This window comes from Scyliorhinus torazame, chromosome 4, assembly GCF_047496885.1.
Source record: "Scyliorhinus torazame isolate Kashiwa2021f chromosome 4, sScyTor2.1, whole genome shotgun sequence".
Taxonomy (NCBI): Eukaryota; Metazoa; Chordata; class Chondrichthyes; order Carcharhiniformes; family Scyliorhinidae; genus Scyliorhinus; species Scyliorhinus torazame.
In genome coordinates this window covers 364,096,747-364,115,627 of record NC_092710.1, presented here as the reverse complement: position 1 = coordinate 364,115,627, position 18,881 = coordinate 364,096,747, and the positions used below count along the sequence as shown (strand labels likewise).

General features: G+C 51.0%; 1 protein-coding gene across 1 annotated transcript in view; it reads left to right on the top strand.

Annotated features, from left to right (window-relative positions):
* The window catches only part of LOC140411226 (heme-binding protein 2-like), a 34,771-nt gene extending 16,410 nt beyond the window's left edge, over nucleotides 1–18,361 (top strand). The window contains exons 2-5 of the mRNA XM_072500332.1: nucleotides 3,690–3,883; nucleotides 11,168–11,297; nucleotides 15,499–15,673; nucleotides 16,575–18,361. Of these exons, the coding sequence (XP_072356433.1) occupies nucleotides 3,752–3,883; nucleotides 11,168–11,297; nucleotides 15,499–15,673; nucleotides 16,575–16,740 (603 nt within the window). The 5' untranslated portion in view covers nucleotides 3,690–3,751 and the 3' untranslated portion in view covers nucleotides 16,741–18,361. The remainder of the gene's footprint in view (nucleotides 1–3,689; nucleotides 3,884–11,167; nucleotides 11,298–15,498; nucleotides 15,674–16,574) is intronic.
* The last annotated feature ends 520 nt before the right edge of the window (nucleotides 18,362–18,881 follow it).

The following is an 18,881-nucleotide window of genomic DNA, read 5'->3' as shown; positions in this document are numbered from 1 at the left end:
CAATAAAAAAAATCTGGAATTTAAAGTCGATTGATTGATAAAATCCCCCCTGGTTCACTAATGTCCTTTCGGGAAGGAAATCTGCCGCCCTTACCCGGTCTGGCCTACACGTGACTCCAGACCCACAGCAATGCAGTTTCCTCTGAGAACATATAACATTACAGCGCAGTACAGGCCCTTCGGCCCTCGATGTTGCGCCGACCTGTGAAACCACTCTAAAGCCCATCTACACTATTCCCTTATCGTCCATATTTTTATCCAATGACCATTTGAATGCCCTTAGTGTTGGCTAGTCCACTACACACCGGACGCCTTCTTAACAACCCTCTCAACCTGGGTGGCAACTTTCAGGGATCTATGTCCATGGACACCGAGATCTCTCTGCTCATCCACACTGCCAAGAATCTTACCATTAGCCCAGTACTCTGTCTTCCTGTTATTCCTTCCAAAATGAATCACCTCCCACTTTTCTGCATTAAACTCCATTTGCCACCTCTCAGCCCAGCGCTGCAGCTTATCTATGTCCCTCTGTAACTTGTAACATCCTTCCGCACTGTCCACTGGCTTGTCTTAGCAAACCACTCAGTTCCAGGGCAATTAGGGTCGGGCAACAAATGCCGGCCCCGCCCAGCAACACCCACATCCCAAGAATGAATAAAAAAAGATTGGAGCTGGAGTAGATCAATCAGCCCCTCCAAACTGCTCCATCGTTCCATTAGATCATGTCTGATCAAACTGTGGCCTTAACTCCACTTTGCTGCCTGTCCCCATAACCCTCGACTTCCTTTCCCACCAGAAACCTGTCTAACTCAGGCAGGGGGGTCAATGCTGAGTGTGTGAACTGGAATCAATAGTGAAATATCTGCCCCGGGCGGTTCACATTTCCTGTCTAACTCAGGCAGGGGGGTCAATGCTGAGTGTGTGAACTGGAATCAATAGTGAAATATCTGCCCCGGGCGGTTCACATTTCCTGTCTAACTCAGGCAGGGGGGTCAATGCTGAGTGTGTGAACTGGAATCAATAGTGAAATATCTGCCCCGGGCGGTTCACATTTCCTGTCTAACTCAGGCAGGGGGGTCAATGCTGAGTGTGTGAACTGGAATCAATAGTGAAATATCTGCGCCGGGCGGTTCACATTTCCTGTCTAACTCAGGCAGGGGGGTCAATGCTGAGTGTGTGAACTGGAATCAATAGTGAAATATCTACCCCGGGCGGTTCACATTTCCTGTCTAACTCAGGCAGGGGGGTCAATGCTGAGTGTGTGAACTGGAATCAATAGTGAAATATCTGCCCCGGGCGGTTCACATTTCCTGTCTAACTCAGGCAGGGGGGTCAATGCTGAGTGTGTGAACTGGAATCAATAGTGAAATATCTACCCCGGGCGGTTCACATTTCCTGTCTAACTCAGGCAGGGGGGTCAATGCTGAGTGTGTGAACTGGAATCAATAGTGAAATATCTGCCCCGGGCGGTTCACATTTCCTGTCTAACTCAGGCAGGGGGGTCAATGCTGAGTGTGTGAACTGGAATCAATAGTGAAATATCTGCCCCGGGCGGTTCACATTTCCTGTCTAACTCAGGCAGGGGGGTCAATGCTGAGTGTGTGAACTGGAATCACTAGTGAAATATCTGCCCCGGGCGGTTCACATTTCCTGTCTAACTCAGGCGGGGGGGTCAATGCTGAGTGTGTGAACATGAATCAATAGTGAAATATCTGCCCCGGGCGGTTCACATTTCCTGTCTAACTCAGGCAGGGGGATCAATGCTGAGTGTGTGAACTGGAATCAATAGTGAAATATCTGCCCCGGGCGGTTCACATTTCCTGTCTAACTCAGGCAGGGGGATCAATGCTGAGTGTGTGAACTGGAATCAATAGTGAAATATCTGCCCCGGGCGGTTCACATTTCCTGTCTAACTCAGGCAGGGGGTCAATGCTGAGTGTGTGAACTGGAATCAATAGTGAAATATCTGCCCCGGGCGGTTCACATTTCCTGTCTAACTCAGGCAGGGGGGTCAATGCTGAGTGTGTGAACTGGAATCAATAGTGAAATATCTGCCCCACGCGGTTCACATTTCCTGTCTAACTCAGGCAGGGGAGTCAATGCTGAGTGTGTGAACTGGAATCAATAGTGAAATATCTGCCCCGGGCGGTTCACATTTCCTGTCTAACTCAGGCAGGGGGGGTCAATGCTGAGTGTGTGAACTGGAATCAATTGTGAAATATCTGCCCCGGGCGGTTCACATTTCCTCTCTAACTCAGGCAGGGGGATCGATGCTGAGGGTGTGAACTGGAATCAATAGTGAAATATCTGCCCCGGGCGGTTCACATTTCCTGTCTAACTCAGGCAGGGGGATCAATGCTGAGTGTGTGAACTGGAATCAATAGTGAAATATCTGCCCCGGGCGGTTCACATTTCCTGTCTAACTCAGGCAGGGGGATCAATGCTGAGTGTGTGAACTGGAATCAATAGTGAAATATCTGCCCCGGGCGGTTCACATTTCCTGTCTAACTCAGGCAGGGGGGTCAATGCTGAGTGTGTGAACTGGAATCAATAGTGAAATATCTGTCCCGGGCGGTTCACATTTCCTGTCTAACTCAGGCAGGGGGGTCAATGCTGAGTGTGTGAACTGGAATCAATAGTGAAATATCTGCCCCGGGCGGTTCACATTTCCTGTCTAACTCAGGCAGGGGGGTCAATGCTGAGTGTGTGAACTGGAATCAATAGTGAAATATCTGTCCCGGGCGGTTCACATTTCCTGTCTAACTCAGGCAGGGGGATCAATGCTGAGTGTGTGAACTGGAATCAATAGTGAAATATCTGCCCCAGGCGGTTCACATTTCCTGTCTAACTCAGGCAGGGGGGTCAATGCTGAGTGTGTGAACTGGAATCAATAGTGAAATATCTGCCCCGGGCAGTTCACATTTCCTGTCTAACTCAGGCAGGGGGATCAATGCTGAGTGTGTGAACTGGAATCAATAGTGAAATATCTGCCCCGGGCGGTTCACATTTCCTGTCTAACTCAGACAGGGGGGTCAATGCTGAGTGTGTGAACTGGAATCAATAGTGAAATATCTGCCCCGGGCGGTTCACATTTCCTGTCTAACTCAGGCAGGGGGATCAATGCTGAGTGTGTGAACTGGAATCAATAGTGAAATATCTGCCACGGGCGGTTCACATTTCCCAGCAACTGGCATCACAGAGATAATAATATTAATCTATATTATTGTCACGAGTAGGCTTACATTAACACTGCAATGAGGTTACTGTGTAAATCCCCTAGTCACCACATTCCGGCGCCTGTTCGGGTACACAGAGGGAGAATTCAGAATGTCCAATTCACCAACAGCACGTCTTTCGGGACTTGTGGGAGGAAACCGGAGCACCCGGAGGAAACCCACGCAGACACGGGGAGAACGTGCAGACTCCACACAGACAGTGACCCAAGCCGGGAATCGAACCATGGACACTGGAGCACTGAAGCAACAGTGCTAACCACTGTGATACCGTGCCGCAAGTAATTTCTAAATGGTTTCTAAATTCCAGGCTGTGGTCAAAACACCAAAAAATATTTCCATAGTTAATCAGCTGGGGCGTTTCTTCAACGTCTGATGTTCCCGTAGCTAAACTTTATTCAAAATCATCCACTAAAAACTGTATAAAAATCCCTGAGCTCTCTGCTCAAACTGCAGATCGAGCTGAAGGTGCTGAGGGTCATTCAGTGAATTCACCAGTGACCTGTACCGACACCAAGATGCTGAGAATCGTCTTAACCGTGTGTGTCCTCTTCTGGAACCAACTCGCTGCACAGGATGCGGTAGACGAGATGATCGAACTCTGTGAACAAGAGGAATGCCTTAAACCCGAAGTCGTCATTAAGGACAAGGTGAGTATAGTTCAGAGTTGACTGCATTCTGTAATATTTGTACCAGTGGAATTTATTTAATGCCTGTGTTTTTGGCTCGAGTCCCCTTTACTCTCTTTACTGTCAAACATCTGTCTGACTCAGGCAGGGAGGCTTGTCAATGCTGAGTGTGTGAACTGGAATAAACAGTGAAATATCTGCCCCGGGCGGTTCACACATCCCGGGACCCGGCACTCACACAGTTAATGGTTTCTAAATTCAAGGCTGGGATCAGGAAAGTATTCTGAGGGAGCAGAATCTATCTGTACTTTAGACACGGATTAATCAGGGATAGTCAGCGTGGAAGGTCTTTCTTGACAAATACAGTTGAATTATTTGAGGCGGTGAGCAGGAGTGTTGATGAGGGGAATGCATTTGGAGTGGTCGATATGGGCTTTAGCCAGGCTTTTGATAGGGTCCCTCGTGGCAGACTGATCCAGTCAGGGCCCATGGCACCCAAGGCAAAGAGACACATTGGACCCACAATTGGCTGAGAGGCAGGAAGCTGAGGGTGGTCTCTGAAGGCAGAGGGCAGGTTAATAGGGGGGTGGAAAAGGCAAATGGGACACTGGCTTTTCTCAATCGGGACAGAGATTACAAAAGCAGGGAGGTGATGTTGGAGTTGTACAGAACATTGGTGAGGACACAGCTGGAGTACTGTGTGTAATTCTGGGCACCACATTATAGGAAGGAGGGGGTGCTGGAGGGGGTGCAGAGGAGATTCACCAGGATGGTGCCTGGGACGGAACATTTCAGTTATGAAGAGAGGTTGGGGCTTGGGCTGTTTTCGCTGGAGTAGAGAAGACTGAGGGACGATCTGATCGATGGCTACAAGATTATGAGGGGCATGGACAGGATAATAATAATAATCATTATTAGTGTCACAAGTAGGGTTACATTAACACTGCAATGAAGTTACTGTGGAAATCCCCTCGTCGCCACATTCCGCCGCCTGTTCGGGTCACAGAGGGAGAATTCAGAATGTCCAATTCACCAACAGCACGTCTTTCGGGACTTGTGGGAGGAAACCGGAGCACCCGGAGGAAACCCACGCAGACACGGGGAGAACGTGCAGACTCCGCACTGACAGTGACCCAAGCCGGGAATCGAACCTGGGACCCTGGCGCTGTGTAGCAACAGTGCTAACCACTGTGCTACCGTGACATCCCACGCTCGACCCCTCCCCAACACTCCCCGCACCCCCCCACCCCCGTCCCCTCCCCGACACCCTCCCAACCCCGAACCCCAAACTCACCCCCAACACTCCCCCCACACCCCCTACCCCTCCCTGACACTCCCCACCCCCCACCTCCGACCCCTCCCCGACACTCACCACCCCCACCCCGACCCCTCCCCGACACTCCACTCCCCCACCCCGACCCCTCCCCGACACTCCACCCCCACCCCGACCACTCCCCAACACTTCCCACACCCCTTACCCCTCACACCCGACCCCTCCACATCGCCCCCCCAACCCCCCACCCCCCCACCCAACCCCTCCCCGACACTCCACCCCAGACCCGACCCCCTCCCCGACACTCCCCACCCCCTCCCCGTCCCCGACACTCCCCCCTCCCGACCCCTCCCCGACACTCCCCACCCCCGACCCCTCCCCGACACTCCCCCCTCCCGACCCCTCCCCGACACTCCCCCCTCCCAACCCCTCCCCGAAACTCCCCACCCCCGATCCCCCCCCAACACTCCCCATGCCCCCACCCCCGACCCCTCCCCGACACTCACCACCCCCGATCCCTCCCCGACACTCCCCACCCGCCTACCCTCGACCCCTCCCCGACACTCACCACCCCCGACCCCTCCCCGACACTCCCCACCCGCCTACCCTCGACCCCTCCCCGACACTCACCACCCCCGACCCCTCCCCGACACTCCCCTCCCACCTACCTTCGACCCCTCCACAACGCTCCACACCCCCCATCCCCGACACTCCCCACTCCGCCCCACCCCAACCCCTGACCCCCCCGACACCATATCCGACCCCACCCTCCCTACCCTGGTCGGCCTCCTCCCCGGCAAAGGCCCCTCCCACAGCCGCGGCAGTGCCGTCGCGACATCTCTGACGTCCCCCCCACGCCGACCCCTACCTCCTCCTTGGAATCCCGGCCGTGGTCTCCACCATCGTGGCCCTCCCGTGACGTTGCCCCCTTGGCACCTGGAGCACCCGGAGGAATCCCACACAGACACGGGAGAAGGTGCAGACTCCACACAGACAGTGACCCAGCGGGGAATCGAACCTGGGACCCTGGAGCTGTGAAGCCATCTGAGCCCATCCGAAGCTCAAACCCACTCCCCTCACACCAGACCCCCACCCTACACCCCAGAAAGCAGCCCCCACACACCGGATTGTGTGTGTGCCCCCCCCCCCAACCCACAACAACAGGGGTGGTACAACTCCCCAGGGACCCCTGTGATAGGAAGACCCCCCCCCCACAGCGACACCTGTGATAGAGAGACCCCCCCACAGAGACCCCTGTGATAGGGAGAACCCCACAGAGACCCCTGTAATAGGGAGACCCCCCCACAGAGACCCCTGTGATAGGGAGACGCCCCACAGAGACCCCTGTGATAGGGAGATCCCCCCCCCCCCACAGCGACCCCTGTGATAGAGAGACCACCCCCACAGAGACCCCTGTGACAGTGAGACCCCCCCACAGAGACCCCTGTGATAGGGAGACCCCCCCCACAGAGACCCCTGTGACAGTGAGACCCCCCCACAGAGACCCCTGTGATAGGGTGACCCCCCCACAGAGACCCCTGTGACAGTGAGACCCCCCCACAGAGACCCCTGTGATAGGGTGACCCCCCCACAGAGACCCCTGTGATAGGGAGACCCCCCCCACAGAGACCCCTGTGACAGTGAGACCGCCCCCACAGAGACCCCTGTGACAGTGAGACCCCCCCACAGAGACCCCTGTGACAGTGAGAACCCCCCCACAGAGACCCCTCTGACAGTGATCCCCCCCACAGAGATCCCTGTGACAGTGAGACCCCCCCACTGAGACCCCTGTGATAGGGAGACCCCCCCCCCACAGAGACCCCTGTGACAGTGAGACCCCCCCACAGAGACCCCTGTGACAGTGAGCCCCCCCCCCCAGGGTCCCCAGTGATAGGGAGACCCCCCCCCCGGGTCCCCTGCAATGGGCAGCTCAGGGGGCCGCACGATGTGTGCACCGGGGCCAATGGGCACGGGACTGATCGTCTCCATGTTCACCAACTAGACGGGGGGGGGAATCTGTCCTGGGGCACGGACACCGCATCCCACCACCAGGCCCCCACATCCCCCGCCTGCCGCTCGGTGATACATACCTGCGGCGCTCCGAGCTGGGGGCCCTGGGTTGGCAGTAACAGCGGGTCGGAGCCATGGGATGGAGGGTGATGACAGCCCGCTCTGCCATGAGCTCCGTGCTCCACATCGTTTGACAATGTCTGCCTCATGCCCACGGTCGCACCTTCCACCTGGGTGAACCCTGCATGCCAGCTGGCCAGTCCACCACACGGTCGGTGGGGTGGGAGGTGGGGGGTGGGGGGGGAGTGTACCATGGGGAGCCCTCGCCACCCACAACATCCGCCCATTCCCCCCCCCCCCACCTCCTCTGTGGCCCGCCCAGACCAGCCCACCCCTCACACCCTGACAGAGCACCGAGGCAGGTTGGAACGGTGTGAACTGGTGTTTAATGTGAAAACCCGAGACCCTAACTCGAAACTGTGCCCTGCACCCGTGCCAACTTAACTGGTGTCTAACGTTCTGGCCTTCCAGCCCTAACACTGCGCCTAGGTAGTTCCCCAGACGGTACAGCAGGAGTGGAGGAGGCCCTGCTGTGATTCCCGCCCTGCCACCTGGGTCCCGGTTGGCGGGTGCCTTCTGCGGCGATCGGGCCTGGATGGGCCCGGCTCCTGCCCGTGTGTCCCAGGTGGTGTGGTGCCGGCCTGTTCTGCCTGCTGCCCACTGGAGGCTCCAGGGACAGGAGGGGTGGAGTCTGGGGCTGCGGTGTTCTGACACCTCCCCTGCGGGAGTCTCCGGCACGGGCCCAGCACCTCCTCCTCCCTCGGGGTGCCCGGTGGCCCCCAGGCATCTCCATGGGACTAGGGTGCGGGTAATCCCTGAGACTCCCCCGCCACCTGGCACTGCCAGTCCTGGAGGCCCACTCTGGCCTCGACCAGGGTACGCACGCTCGCACCGGATCCAAAACAGGACGTCCATTCCTTGGAGATGATGCAGTGAAGATTCACTGGGTTGATTCCTGGGTCACAGAGTTGTCCAATACTGAAAGGAATCATATTGTCGGGAACTCTCTGGAATTTAGGAGAATGAGAGCGATCTCATTGAAACAGACAAGATAACAAGGTAAATTTAGGATTCCAGGTTCCTCGGGGTGTAGTATAATGGAGTATATTCGGACAGGTCCTGTGAAGGGTTAACCCTGTGATGTCACTAGCAGGAAGTGACATATACTCGTGATCTGAGAGTCTCGCAGAAAGCAGCACGAAAAGAAGCTCGTGTCGGGGGGGTCCCGGGAATTGTATAGCCAGCTATACGAGTCGGAACCCCCGGATGGGGAGGAGGGCATGAATCAATTCCTGGGGAGTGTAGTTTTTACCTCACCACTATTCTTAGAATTTCCCTCGATACCAGAAAAGGGTCAATATATTCTTTTTTTTTGACAATTTGTTTTTTTGAGATTTTAGATTTTAGAGTACCCAATTCATTTTTTCCAATTAAGGGGCAATTTAGCGTGGCCAATCCACGTAGCTTGCACAGTTTTGGGTTGTGGGGGTGAAACCCACACAGACACAGGGAGAACGTGCAAACTCCACACGGACAGTGACCCAGAGCCGGGATCGAACCCGGGACCTCCGCGCCGTGAGGCAGCAGTGCTAACCACTGTGCCACCGTGCTGCCCGGGTCAATATATTCTAACTGGTGAGCAGGGATTTGAACTCCCTGACTCCTATGCAGACTTAAGCGGGTGCTATTCGGGTCAAACTAATGTTTCAAGTTATCCCCCAGCATAACCTGTATCTTCAGAGAAGAATTTTATTTACTTACCACCTAGGAGCTCACCTACGGGTCCGGCTTGCTAAGTAAAGTACAGTAAACTTACAAAATGGTAATAATAACCACTCTTTCAGGTTAACAACTTGAGCTTAACTTTACATTCTAGTTAAAAAAGATTAAATTACTTTTGTTAGAAAGGCAAATAAGGTCTTGACTTGTGGGGACCAGTTGCAGACTTTAAGTCTTTCTTGACAATCAGTTAATTTTGGATCTTCTGCTAGTTTCTCTGGGTTGCTCGGTCCCCCGATGGTGCTTTCCTGTCACCGAGTAAGGTTCTCTCTCTCTCTGAGTTCTCTCTGAGTTCTGGTAGTTCCTGCTCTGGTCTCTGGGTTTATATTCTCTTTCTCACAGTTATTATGTTTTTATGGCTTTCTCATAAAGTAACCTTTATTTCACTTGGATTATAAAAAGTATCTTTCATCTAAACCCTGCGATCTCGCCGGCTCGGTGCTCCTCAAGCCCTGTGGTGGTGGCAGCCCTGAGGGTGTGGGGGCAATGGAGGCAGCATATGAGACTGGAGGGGGCATCAGTGTGGTCACCGATCTGTGACAATCCCCGGTTTGTCCCGGGGGGGGGCTGGATGGGGGCTTTAAGGTATATCAGCAGTCAGGGATTCAGAGGTTTGGGGATCTATTCATCCAGGAGGGCTTCCCGACCTTGGAGACATTAGAGCAGGAGTTTGACTTGCCGGGTGGGAACGGGTTTCGGTATCTTCAAGTGCGGGACTTTGTACGGAGGCAGGTCCCAAGCGTTCCTCGCCTCCCCCTGAGGGGACTACAGGATAAAGTGCTGTCAAAAACAGGGATTGGAGTGGGAATGTTTCGGAGATATACAGGGAATTGTTAGGGTGGGAAGGGGCCCCTGTCAGAGAGGTGAAGAGGAAGTGGGAAGAGGAGCTAGGAGGGGAGCTGGGAACTGAACTGTGGGAAAAGCTTTGAAAAGGGTGAATGCATCCTCGTCCTGAGCTAGACTCAGCTTGGTTCAGTTCAAGGTGGCCCACAGGGCCCACATAACGGTAGCCCGGATGAGTAGGTTCTTCGAGGAGGTGGAGTACAGATGTGGGCAGTGTGGGGGTAGCCCGGCCAACCATGTCCATATGTTTTGGGCATGTCCGAAACTGAGGGTATTCTGGGATGGATTTGCGGATGTTATGTCGAAGTCCGGGAAGGTAGGGTAACTCTGAGTCCAGAATTAACAATATTTGGGGTGTCGGAGGATCCGGGGGCAAAGGGGGGGGGAGGGAGGGAGGCTGATATTCTGGCCTCCTCCTCCCTGGTGGCCCGGAGACGGATCTTGCTGAGATGGAGGGACTCGGAGCCTCCGAAGTCAGGAGTGTGGGTCAGCGATATGGTAGAGTTTCTCAGTCTGGAGAAAATCAAGTTCGCTCTGAGAGGATCAATACAGGGATTCGCCCGGAGGTGGCAGCCGTTCATCGATTTCTTTGACAAACATTGAACGTCAGCAGTAAGGGGGAAAGGGAAAAGGGGGGGAGGGGAGGAAAACAGAAGGCAGGGGAATGTTAAATAAGGACAGGGAGCTTAGTCTCCGGGTAATTGGGGACAGGGCGGGAGAAGAGGGGGACGTGGTTTATTGTTTGTTCTTTTAGGGGGTATTTTGTGCGTCAACCCGCGCGATTGTTTTAGAAATGTCAATATGTTCAATTGTGAAAATTACAAATGCTTCAATAAAATATTTTCTAAAAAAAAGGCTTGAGGCGTTATTGGGCCGATTCCAGCTCCTATTTCTTATGGTCCAATGACATTGTTTTCTTTTCATCTGGATTAGTGCCTGGATACGAGGACCAATTCCTAACCCATTGAAACCTTTCTGTTTCAGTAATGTGGTAAAACAGCCAAAGGGAAACACAATTACTGGACATGATTCAGTGTCGATGGCCTTCCAGAACATTCTCTATATTTGTTTCATTGAAAGCCCAAGGGGAAGGTGTGAGGCCCAATGGGCAGGATAACTCTAAAGTTGACAGAGTGCATGAGGGGGTCAGGAAAATCAATCTGGAAGTGGTGATGCCAAGACTCCCATCAAAAATTCCAAACCCTTTTACCAGGTCAGTCCATGCAGGACATGAATACTGCTCCCACACCTGGGAACGAGGACAGTCCCCTCAACACTGATGTGTTTTGGTGCGAGTTCAGTTGTGTCACATGGTGATGGATTTTATTTTCTTGTTTTAGAATTATGTTGAGATGGAATTCGAATCTCACCAATGGGTTCAAACTGAAGTTGATGCCGTGGATATTGAAAGTGCGCTGGCGATCGGTCAGGACAAACTATTCAGTTATGCACGTTGTGGGAATGTTGCAGGTATGTCAGATGTTCCTTCAAAGTAACAACAGATTATAAAACAGCCACTCACTCTTTAACCTGTCACGTTTGAAACTTTCTGTACAGACTGACACACTGAGCAAAGAATTGTCAATCCCAGAGCGTTCCTCGCTCACATGTGACTAGTGGGTTGAGGCGCTATTATGGGCTACTTACACACATAGAAACAAACCGAAAAAATAGAAGCAGGAGGAGGCCATTCGGCCCCTCGAGCCTGCTCCGCCATTCATTATGATCATGGCTGATCATCAAGTTCCCGCCTTCCCCCCATATCCCATGATCCCCTGAGCCCTACTTCTTTGATACCTTCAGGCTTTATGTTTCCAGAATCCGGGAAGGTTTCCCACCTGTGCTGGGAGTGAGATTCCAGCTGTGGTTGCTGAATTTCCCGAGTGTAATAAAGGCTCCTTGTCAGGCATGAACCCGCTCTTGGAGTCGACATGAACCCTTGTGGAAGCTGAGAAACTGCATCTCTCTCAGCTCAGTGGATGCTGCGAGAATGCTGGCTCCTGTCTGAGACTCAGTGACAGGAAATTCTACCTTGTTAAAGAGAAATCCTGTGTAACTAACTGCGTCCAGTTATTTAATGGTTAATGGTGGTTAAGGGTGAATGTTTAAAGGTTTATGGTGGTTGAGGGTGAATGTTTAATGGTTAATGGTGGTTGAGGGTGAATGTTTAATGGTTAATGGTGGTTGAGGGTGAATGTTTAATGGTTAATGGTGGTTGAGGGTGAATGTTTAATGGTTTATGGTGGTTGAGGGTGAATAATTAATGGTTAATGGTGGTTGTGGGTGAATGTTTAATGGTTAATGGTGGTTGAGGGTGAATGTTTAATGGTTAATGATGGTTGAGGGTGAATGTTTAATGGTTAATGGTGGTTGAAGGTGAATGTTTAATGGTTTATGGTGGTTGAGGGTGAATGTTTAATGGTTAATGGTGGTTGAGGGTGAATGTTTAATGGCTAATGGTGGTTGAGGGTGAATGTTTAATGGTTAATGGTGGTTGAGGGTGAATGTTTAATGGTTAATGGTGGTTGAGGGTGAATGTTTAATGGTTAATGGTGGTTGAGGGTGAATGTTTAATGGCTAATGGTGGTTGAGGGTGAATGTTTAATGGTTAATGGTGGTTGAGGGTGAATGTTTAATGGTTAATGATGGTTGAGGGTGAATGTTTAATGGTTAATGGTGGTTGAGGGTGAATGTTTAATGGTTAATGGTGGTTGAGGGTGAATGTTTAATGGTTAATGGTGATTGAGGGTGAATGTTTAATGGTTAATGGTGGTTGAGGGTGAATGTTTAATGGTTTATGGTGGTTGAGGGTGAATGTTTAATGGTTAATGGTGGTTGAGGGTGAATGTTTAATGGTTAATGGTGGTTGAGGGTGAATGTTTAATGGTTAATGGTGGTTGAGGGTGAATGTTTAATGGTTTATGGTGATTGAGGGTGAATGTTTAATGGTTAATGGTGGTTGAGGGTGAATGTTTAATGGTTAATGGTGGTTGACGATGTCCAGTTGATGTTATATATGTAAACTTTCAAAACGAGTTTGACAAATTACCATTTTTACAATAAACTGTTAGCAAAATTTCAACTCATGTGATGGAAGGGGACGGCAGCACGGATCCAGAATTGATCCATTGATTGGTTGATTGATATTTATTGTCACATGTTACTCAGTACAGTGAAAAGTAGTTTTCTGCGGCCAGGGGAACAAATGATACATCAACAAATAGTGATTGGTTACAGTGCGGAACAAGGCCAAACAAGAGCAGCATAGGGCGTCGTGAACAGTGTTCTTACAGGGAACAGATCAGTCCGAGGGGGAGTCGTTGAGGAGTCTGGTAGCTGTGGGGAAGAAGCTGTTTCTATGTCTGGATGTCCGGGTCTTCAGACTTCTGTACCTTCTGCCTGATGGAAGGGTCTGGAAGAAGGCAATGCCTGGGTGGGAGGGGTCTCTGATAATGCTGCCTGCCTTCCTGAGGCAGCGGGAGGTGTAGACAGAATCAATGTGGGGGGTGGCAAGCTGGTGTGATGCGTTGGGCTGAGTTCACCACACTCTGCAGTTTCTTGCGATCTTGGGCCGAGCAGTTTCCATACCAGGCTGTGATGCAGCTGGATAGGACGCTCTCTATCGCACATCTGGAGACGTTTGTGAGAGTTGATGCAGATATGCTGAATTTCTTTAGCTTCCGTAGGAAGTAGACACGTTTTTGGGCTTTCTTGACTGTTGCATCAACGTGAGTGGACCAGGACAGAGTATTGGTGACGGTGACCCCCAGGAACTTAAAGCTATCGACCATCTCCCCTTCTGAGCCATTGATGCAGACGGGAGTGTGTGCCGTGCTGTGCTTCCTGAAGTCGCTGATCAGTTCCTTGGTCTTTCCAACATTTAGAGAGGGTGTTTTCGGTACACCGTGCAACCAAGTGATCTCCCTCCTGTAGTCTGATTCGTCGTTGTTTGAGATGCGGCCCACCACAGTCGTATCATCCGCAAACTTCCAGATTGAGTTGGAGTTAAATCTTGCCACACAGCCGTGTGTGTGCAGGGAGTACAGTAGAGGACTGAGCACACATCCTTGCGGGGCCCCGGTGTTGGGGACTATTGTGGAGGAGGTGCTGTTACCTATCCTGACAGATTGGGGTCTGTTGGTGAGGAAGTCGAGGCTCCAGCTGCACAGGGAGGGGTCAAGTCCAAGGTTGCGGAGTTTGGTTATTAGTCTTGTTGGGATAATGGTGTTGAAGGCGGAGCTGTAGTCGATGAATAGCAGTCTTACACAGGTGTCCTTGTTGTCGAGGTGTTCGAGTGTTGATTGCAGAGCCAGGGAAACAGCATCTGCTGTGGACCGGTTGCGGTGATCGGCGAACTGCAGTGGATCGAGACCGTCTGGGAGGCTGGCAGGGATCCGTCTCATGACTAGCCGCTCGAAGCATTTCATGATAACAGACGTCAGGGCCACCGGTCGGTGGTCGTTGAGGCAGGCTACCTTGTTCTTCTTTGGTGCTGGTATTGTGGTGGTCTTCTTGAAGGAGGTGGGGACCTCAGAGCGGGGGAGTGAGGTGGTGAAGATATCTGCGAATACACTCGCCAGCTGGTCTGTGCAGGCTCTGAGTGCTCGCCCAGGGACTCCGTCGGGACCCGTCGCTTTCCGCGGATTCACTTTCAAGAAGGCAGCTCTTACCCCTGAGGCTGTAATAGTGGGTACGGGTGTGTCCAGGGCTGTTGGGGCGAGAGGCACTGATACATTGGCTGACTGCTCAAAGCGGGCATTGAACCTGTTCAGTTCCTCGAGTAGAGATGCTCCAGCCCCAGATATTCCGCCCGGCCTTGCTTTGTAGCCTGTCATCTTGTGTAGGCCCGGCCATAGTCACCGTGGGTGAGTGTCGTTGGCCTGGGACTCTGGTTTCATGTGGTATTGTCTTTTTGCATCCCCAATGGCTTTCCGTACGTCGTACCAGGATTTCTTATCGAGGTCAGGGGGGTCAGACTTGAACGCCTCCGTCCGGGACCTCAGCAGCGAGGGGACCCTTTGGTTGAGCCAGGTTTCCGCTTGGGGAATACCCGTATTGTCTTCTTTGCGACACCGTCCTCGACACACTTCCTGGTGAAGTCTGTGACGGTGGTTGCGTATTCGTCCAGGTTCGCTGCCGGGGCCTTGAATATGGACCAGTCCACAGACTACAAGCAGTCGTGGAGAATGGCCTCAGATTCCTCGGACCAGCACTGCGCGGTTTTCCTGACTGGCTCAGCGCGCTGGAGTTGCTGTTTGTCAGCCGGAAGTAGGAATACCGACCTGTGGTCGGATTTGCCAAAGTGTGGTTGGGGAATGGAGCGGTCGGCCCCTTTGATGCCCGTGTAGCAGTGTCCAGGGTGTTCGCACCTCTGGTGGAGCAGGAGACATGTTGATGGAGTTTGGGTGGAACCTTCCTGAGGTTGGCCTGGTTGAAGTCTCCAGCCACGATTGTCAGGGCTTCGGGGTGATTTGTTTCTTGGTTGTTGATGGTGGAGTTAGTTCGTCACGTGCTGCTCTACATCCTGGCTACTTGTTCATTTACATATTCCCTTAAAGTGATATCACAACATTTTCCACATCTCACCAAAGTGACCCTGCCCCCTCGCCTGTAACATGTTACTCACCGTAAGCTGATCACCCAGTTAAATGCCGTGTCTCTCTGTCTACAGGTACCGTTATTCCTCTCTCTGCACCTTGGGGAGTTTTTGGATACTTGGAAAATGGCAAAATACAACAAAGATTCAGTGTGTTTGTCCTGATAGTTCCCGAAGTCAACAATCCACCGGAACCAACAGATCCAGCAGTTACATTACAACCTGGACCTCCTGTTTGGTACTATGTCAGGTGAGTTTAGTGACTGATATATTGGGATTGATGTTCCTTTCTGTCAGCTCTTGTATCAACATCAGCCTGGGGCGGGATTCTCCCGTTTTGAGACTAAGTGCTGTGGTGTGGACAGGAATGTGGAGTGTTCCTGCTGCGGATTCTTGCCGGAAAACACTCCGAATCTTCCCACCCATCATTAATTATTCCCCTGGGTGTTTTCCGCTGTTTTCAGCAGTGGGTCAGGCCTGGATGGTGTGTAGTCCGCCCTCCTGCCCGGGTGTCATATTGAAAAGATGTCCAACAACACTGAGCCATGTTGACAAAAGAAGGTGGACCTCCTCAAAATGCAGATCGATTTCCAGCAACATTGGTCACCCAGAAACAGGCCAGCAGGAGGACCCCCTCCAGAACACATAATATGGACGATCCAAGGGCCCAATCTCCCCCAACCCACTGTTGTGGTGCTCCAGGGTCCAGGGTTGTGGGCGCTCTCCACCCTCAACTCTGTGGGCAGTGCCATGCATCCTGACTTTGGCACACTACATTGTGGAGAATGTTTCTCACACTGGCGTTTTTCCCGCCGGAATGGCAGAGAATCTATCCTGGGCGGGCACCCCAAGGTCCCTCTGCTACTGCACTCTCTTTAGAACTGAGCCATTAAGTCTGGATAGACTCTCTCCACCCTCTCTGTAAAATGCATCACCTCACATTTCTCTGTGTTAAACTCTATCTGCCACTTGCCTGCCCATTTGGCCAGCTTCTCGATGATCTTACTCCAGCTGTGGACTAACTGACTGGTGCAGGCGGCTCAAAGGGCTGAATGGTCAACTCCTGTCCCTGTTGTCCCGGCAACCGACTTTCCAAACAGGATTTGTCAGAAGTATAAAAATTAAATCCTCTGTTCTTAATCCTGTTGCAGGGCTTTTGACAAGAAAGTTAATGAACAACAAACTGAAGAACTTGTGATTCAATTACTGAAGGATTTGGAACAAGACAACCAGCCCTTCAATAGCACATTTTTTGCCATCGCTTATTTGAGCACACAAGGATTAATGGAAATGGGTTTTATGAAGACAGGAGAATGAAGGTTTTCTGGAAGGTTCTGTACCTTTCATGGCATCAAACAGTGAGATGTGCTTAATTCTATTCTAAAACTGTTTAACTTTCCATTGGGTTTAATCTGGAATACTGAGCATAGTTTTAATCTCCTTCCCTCAAGAAGGACCTTTTGAGGGAACGCAATGTCTGTTGTGAAAATTAAATAAAAACAGAGAATCTTCAATCCGCTCCACCATTCAGGAAGATCATGGCTGATCTTCGACCTGAACTCCACCTTCCCACACTGTCCCTCGAGTGTGTAATCTGTCTGATAAACAGGGAATGCACTCCCACTAAACTCACTTCACCCACCCTTAACTAAGGAGCCCAAACATCACCACATCATATTCTACCTGCCATGTTCTTAACCACTCACTTAACCAACCAAATGTGGAGCAAACACGTGATCGTCCACCCACACGTTAACCGTACATGTGACTCCAGCCCTGATATATTTGACTGTCTCTGAGTCCCGCCTGCTCTATTTCCCCTTAATATTATTTATAATTGGGTCTCCCTTCAACGTCTGAAATTCATTGCTGAACACGTCTCCACACTGCACAGATACAGGGCAAAGCTCAATTGTACCGGGTGGTGGGCCCTCTATTGGGGAACGGAGATTAATCACTGCACTAATTTGCTTTTTCTGTAATCTTGCTTTGAATGAATTGTGAGACTGAGACTGAGATGGTCCTAGTGTCAGATATAGTTCCAGAATTTTCCATCTTCACACAGCCATGGAATATATTCATATTTATCCATCATACTGCCCAGAATGTTTCAAGTTGATGTGAAAAGAGTTGGGATTTGTGACAGAGCACAGAGTATTGAAGCTGTTAAATGTGAAATCATGGAGTGATCAGATGTGGGACTGTTCCTGGGCTCTCTCACTCGGAGTTAGTTCCAGATGGAATTATTTAATTACAAGGGAATGTTTAAACTGTAAAGAGACAGTGTGTTCACCATTTGTAAAATAATGAGATTTTCATCGCATCATCTGGAAGATTTTGCTTCAATGTTTGAATAGTTCTGTGTCCTGTGCTCTGAAATATAATGGGAATGGACCAGAGAACAGACTGTGTGGAATAGACACTGGACACTGTAGGAAGAACACGTCACTCACTGGAGAAACCTGCTAATGGAGACCACACCCTGTGTGGGCAGTAAAATATTCCCTTTTCCTGCCAGTCCTGAGAATCAAACACTGGACATTGTGGTGGGGATGATTAAAAAGGTTGTTTCTCAATCCGGTTTGGTCTGACTCAGATCAGTCCAAGTTCAGGAAACAGATGGGCCCAGGTCAGGAAAGTGAAAGTGGGAGTTTTGTGACCCAGGTGTGAAGCAGCTTAAAACTGGTCCTTAAACCGGAGAAAGAATCCCAGTTTAAAATTAGAATCCAGAGACTGAAGGTGGAATAAAGTTTCCATTCCGATCTCCTCAAACCCACAGTGGGAGCTGACTTTGGGAATATCGACAGACTGAATCTGTGACTGAGAAAATGATCGATTCAGATCTGACTCCCGTTAACAGGTGACCCATTCACAGGTTTGTCTGGTGCAGTAAATAATCCATCGTCTTCTAGTCTTTGTTTGTCTTTTGTTTTTCAAACTGCTGGGAATGGATTCTCACTGTGAAATAAAGAGGGTGATGCATTTACACATTTGGTCTCGTGTTAGATTCTTCCTCACAAATAAATCTGGGTCAATGATCACATCACTACTTTCATACCAGATAATCTCTCCACATTTCAGTGAAATGATTCTGTTAAGATGTTGAGGTGTAAAGTTAAAGAATGAGGAAGAATGAAGAGACGGAGAGTAATTTATTGGGAGATGTGACACTTGGAGAGCGAGCCCCATATTGGTCAGGTGACAGCTCACACCGCGTGCAGTCCGACACTTCAATCTGTCACACTCCACTCTGAGCAGTCTTTATAACTCTGTCAATGGGATATCACTGGAGAGATAGAGGCCAACACACAACAATTCATGGATCAGTCATCGACCTGGTGTTGGGAATTTCTTCCCTGTTTGGAAAATCTCCCCAATCTGGGTGGGCCGGGGAGGAATTTAATTTGGGATCTGGTTCATAGAATCCCGACATAGAAACAGACAGAGATACAGGAGGA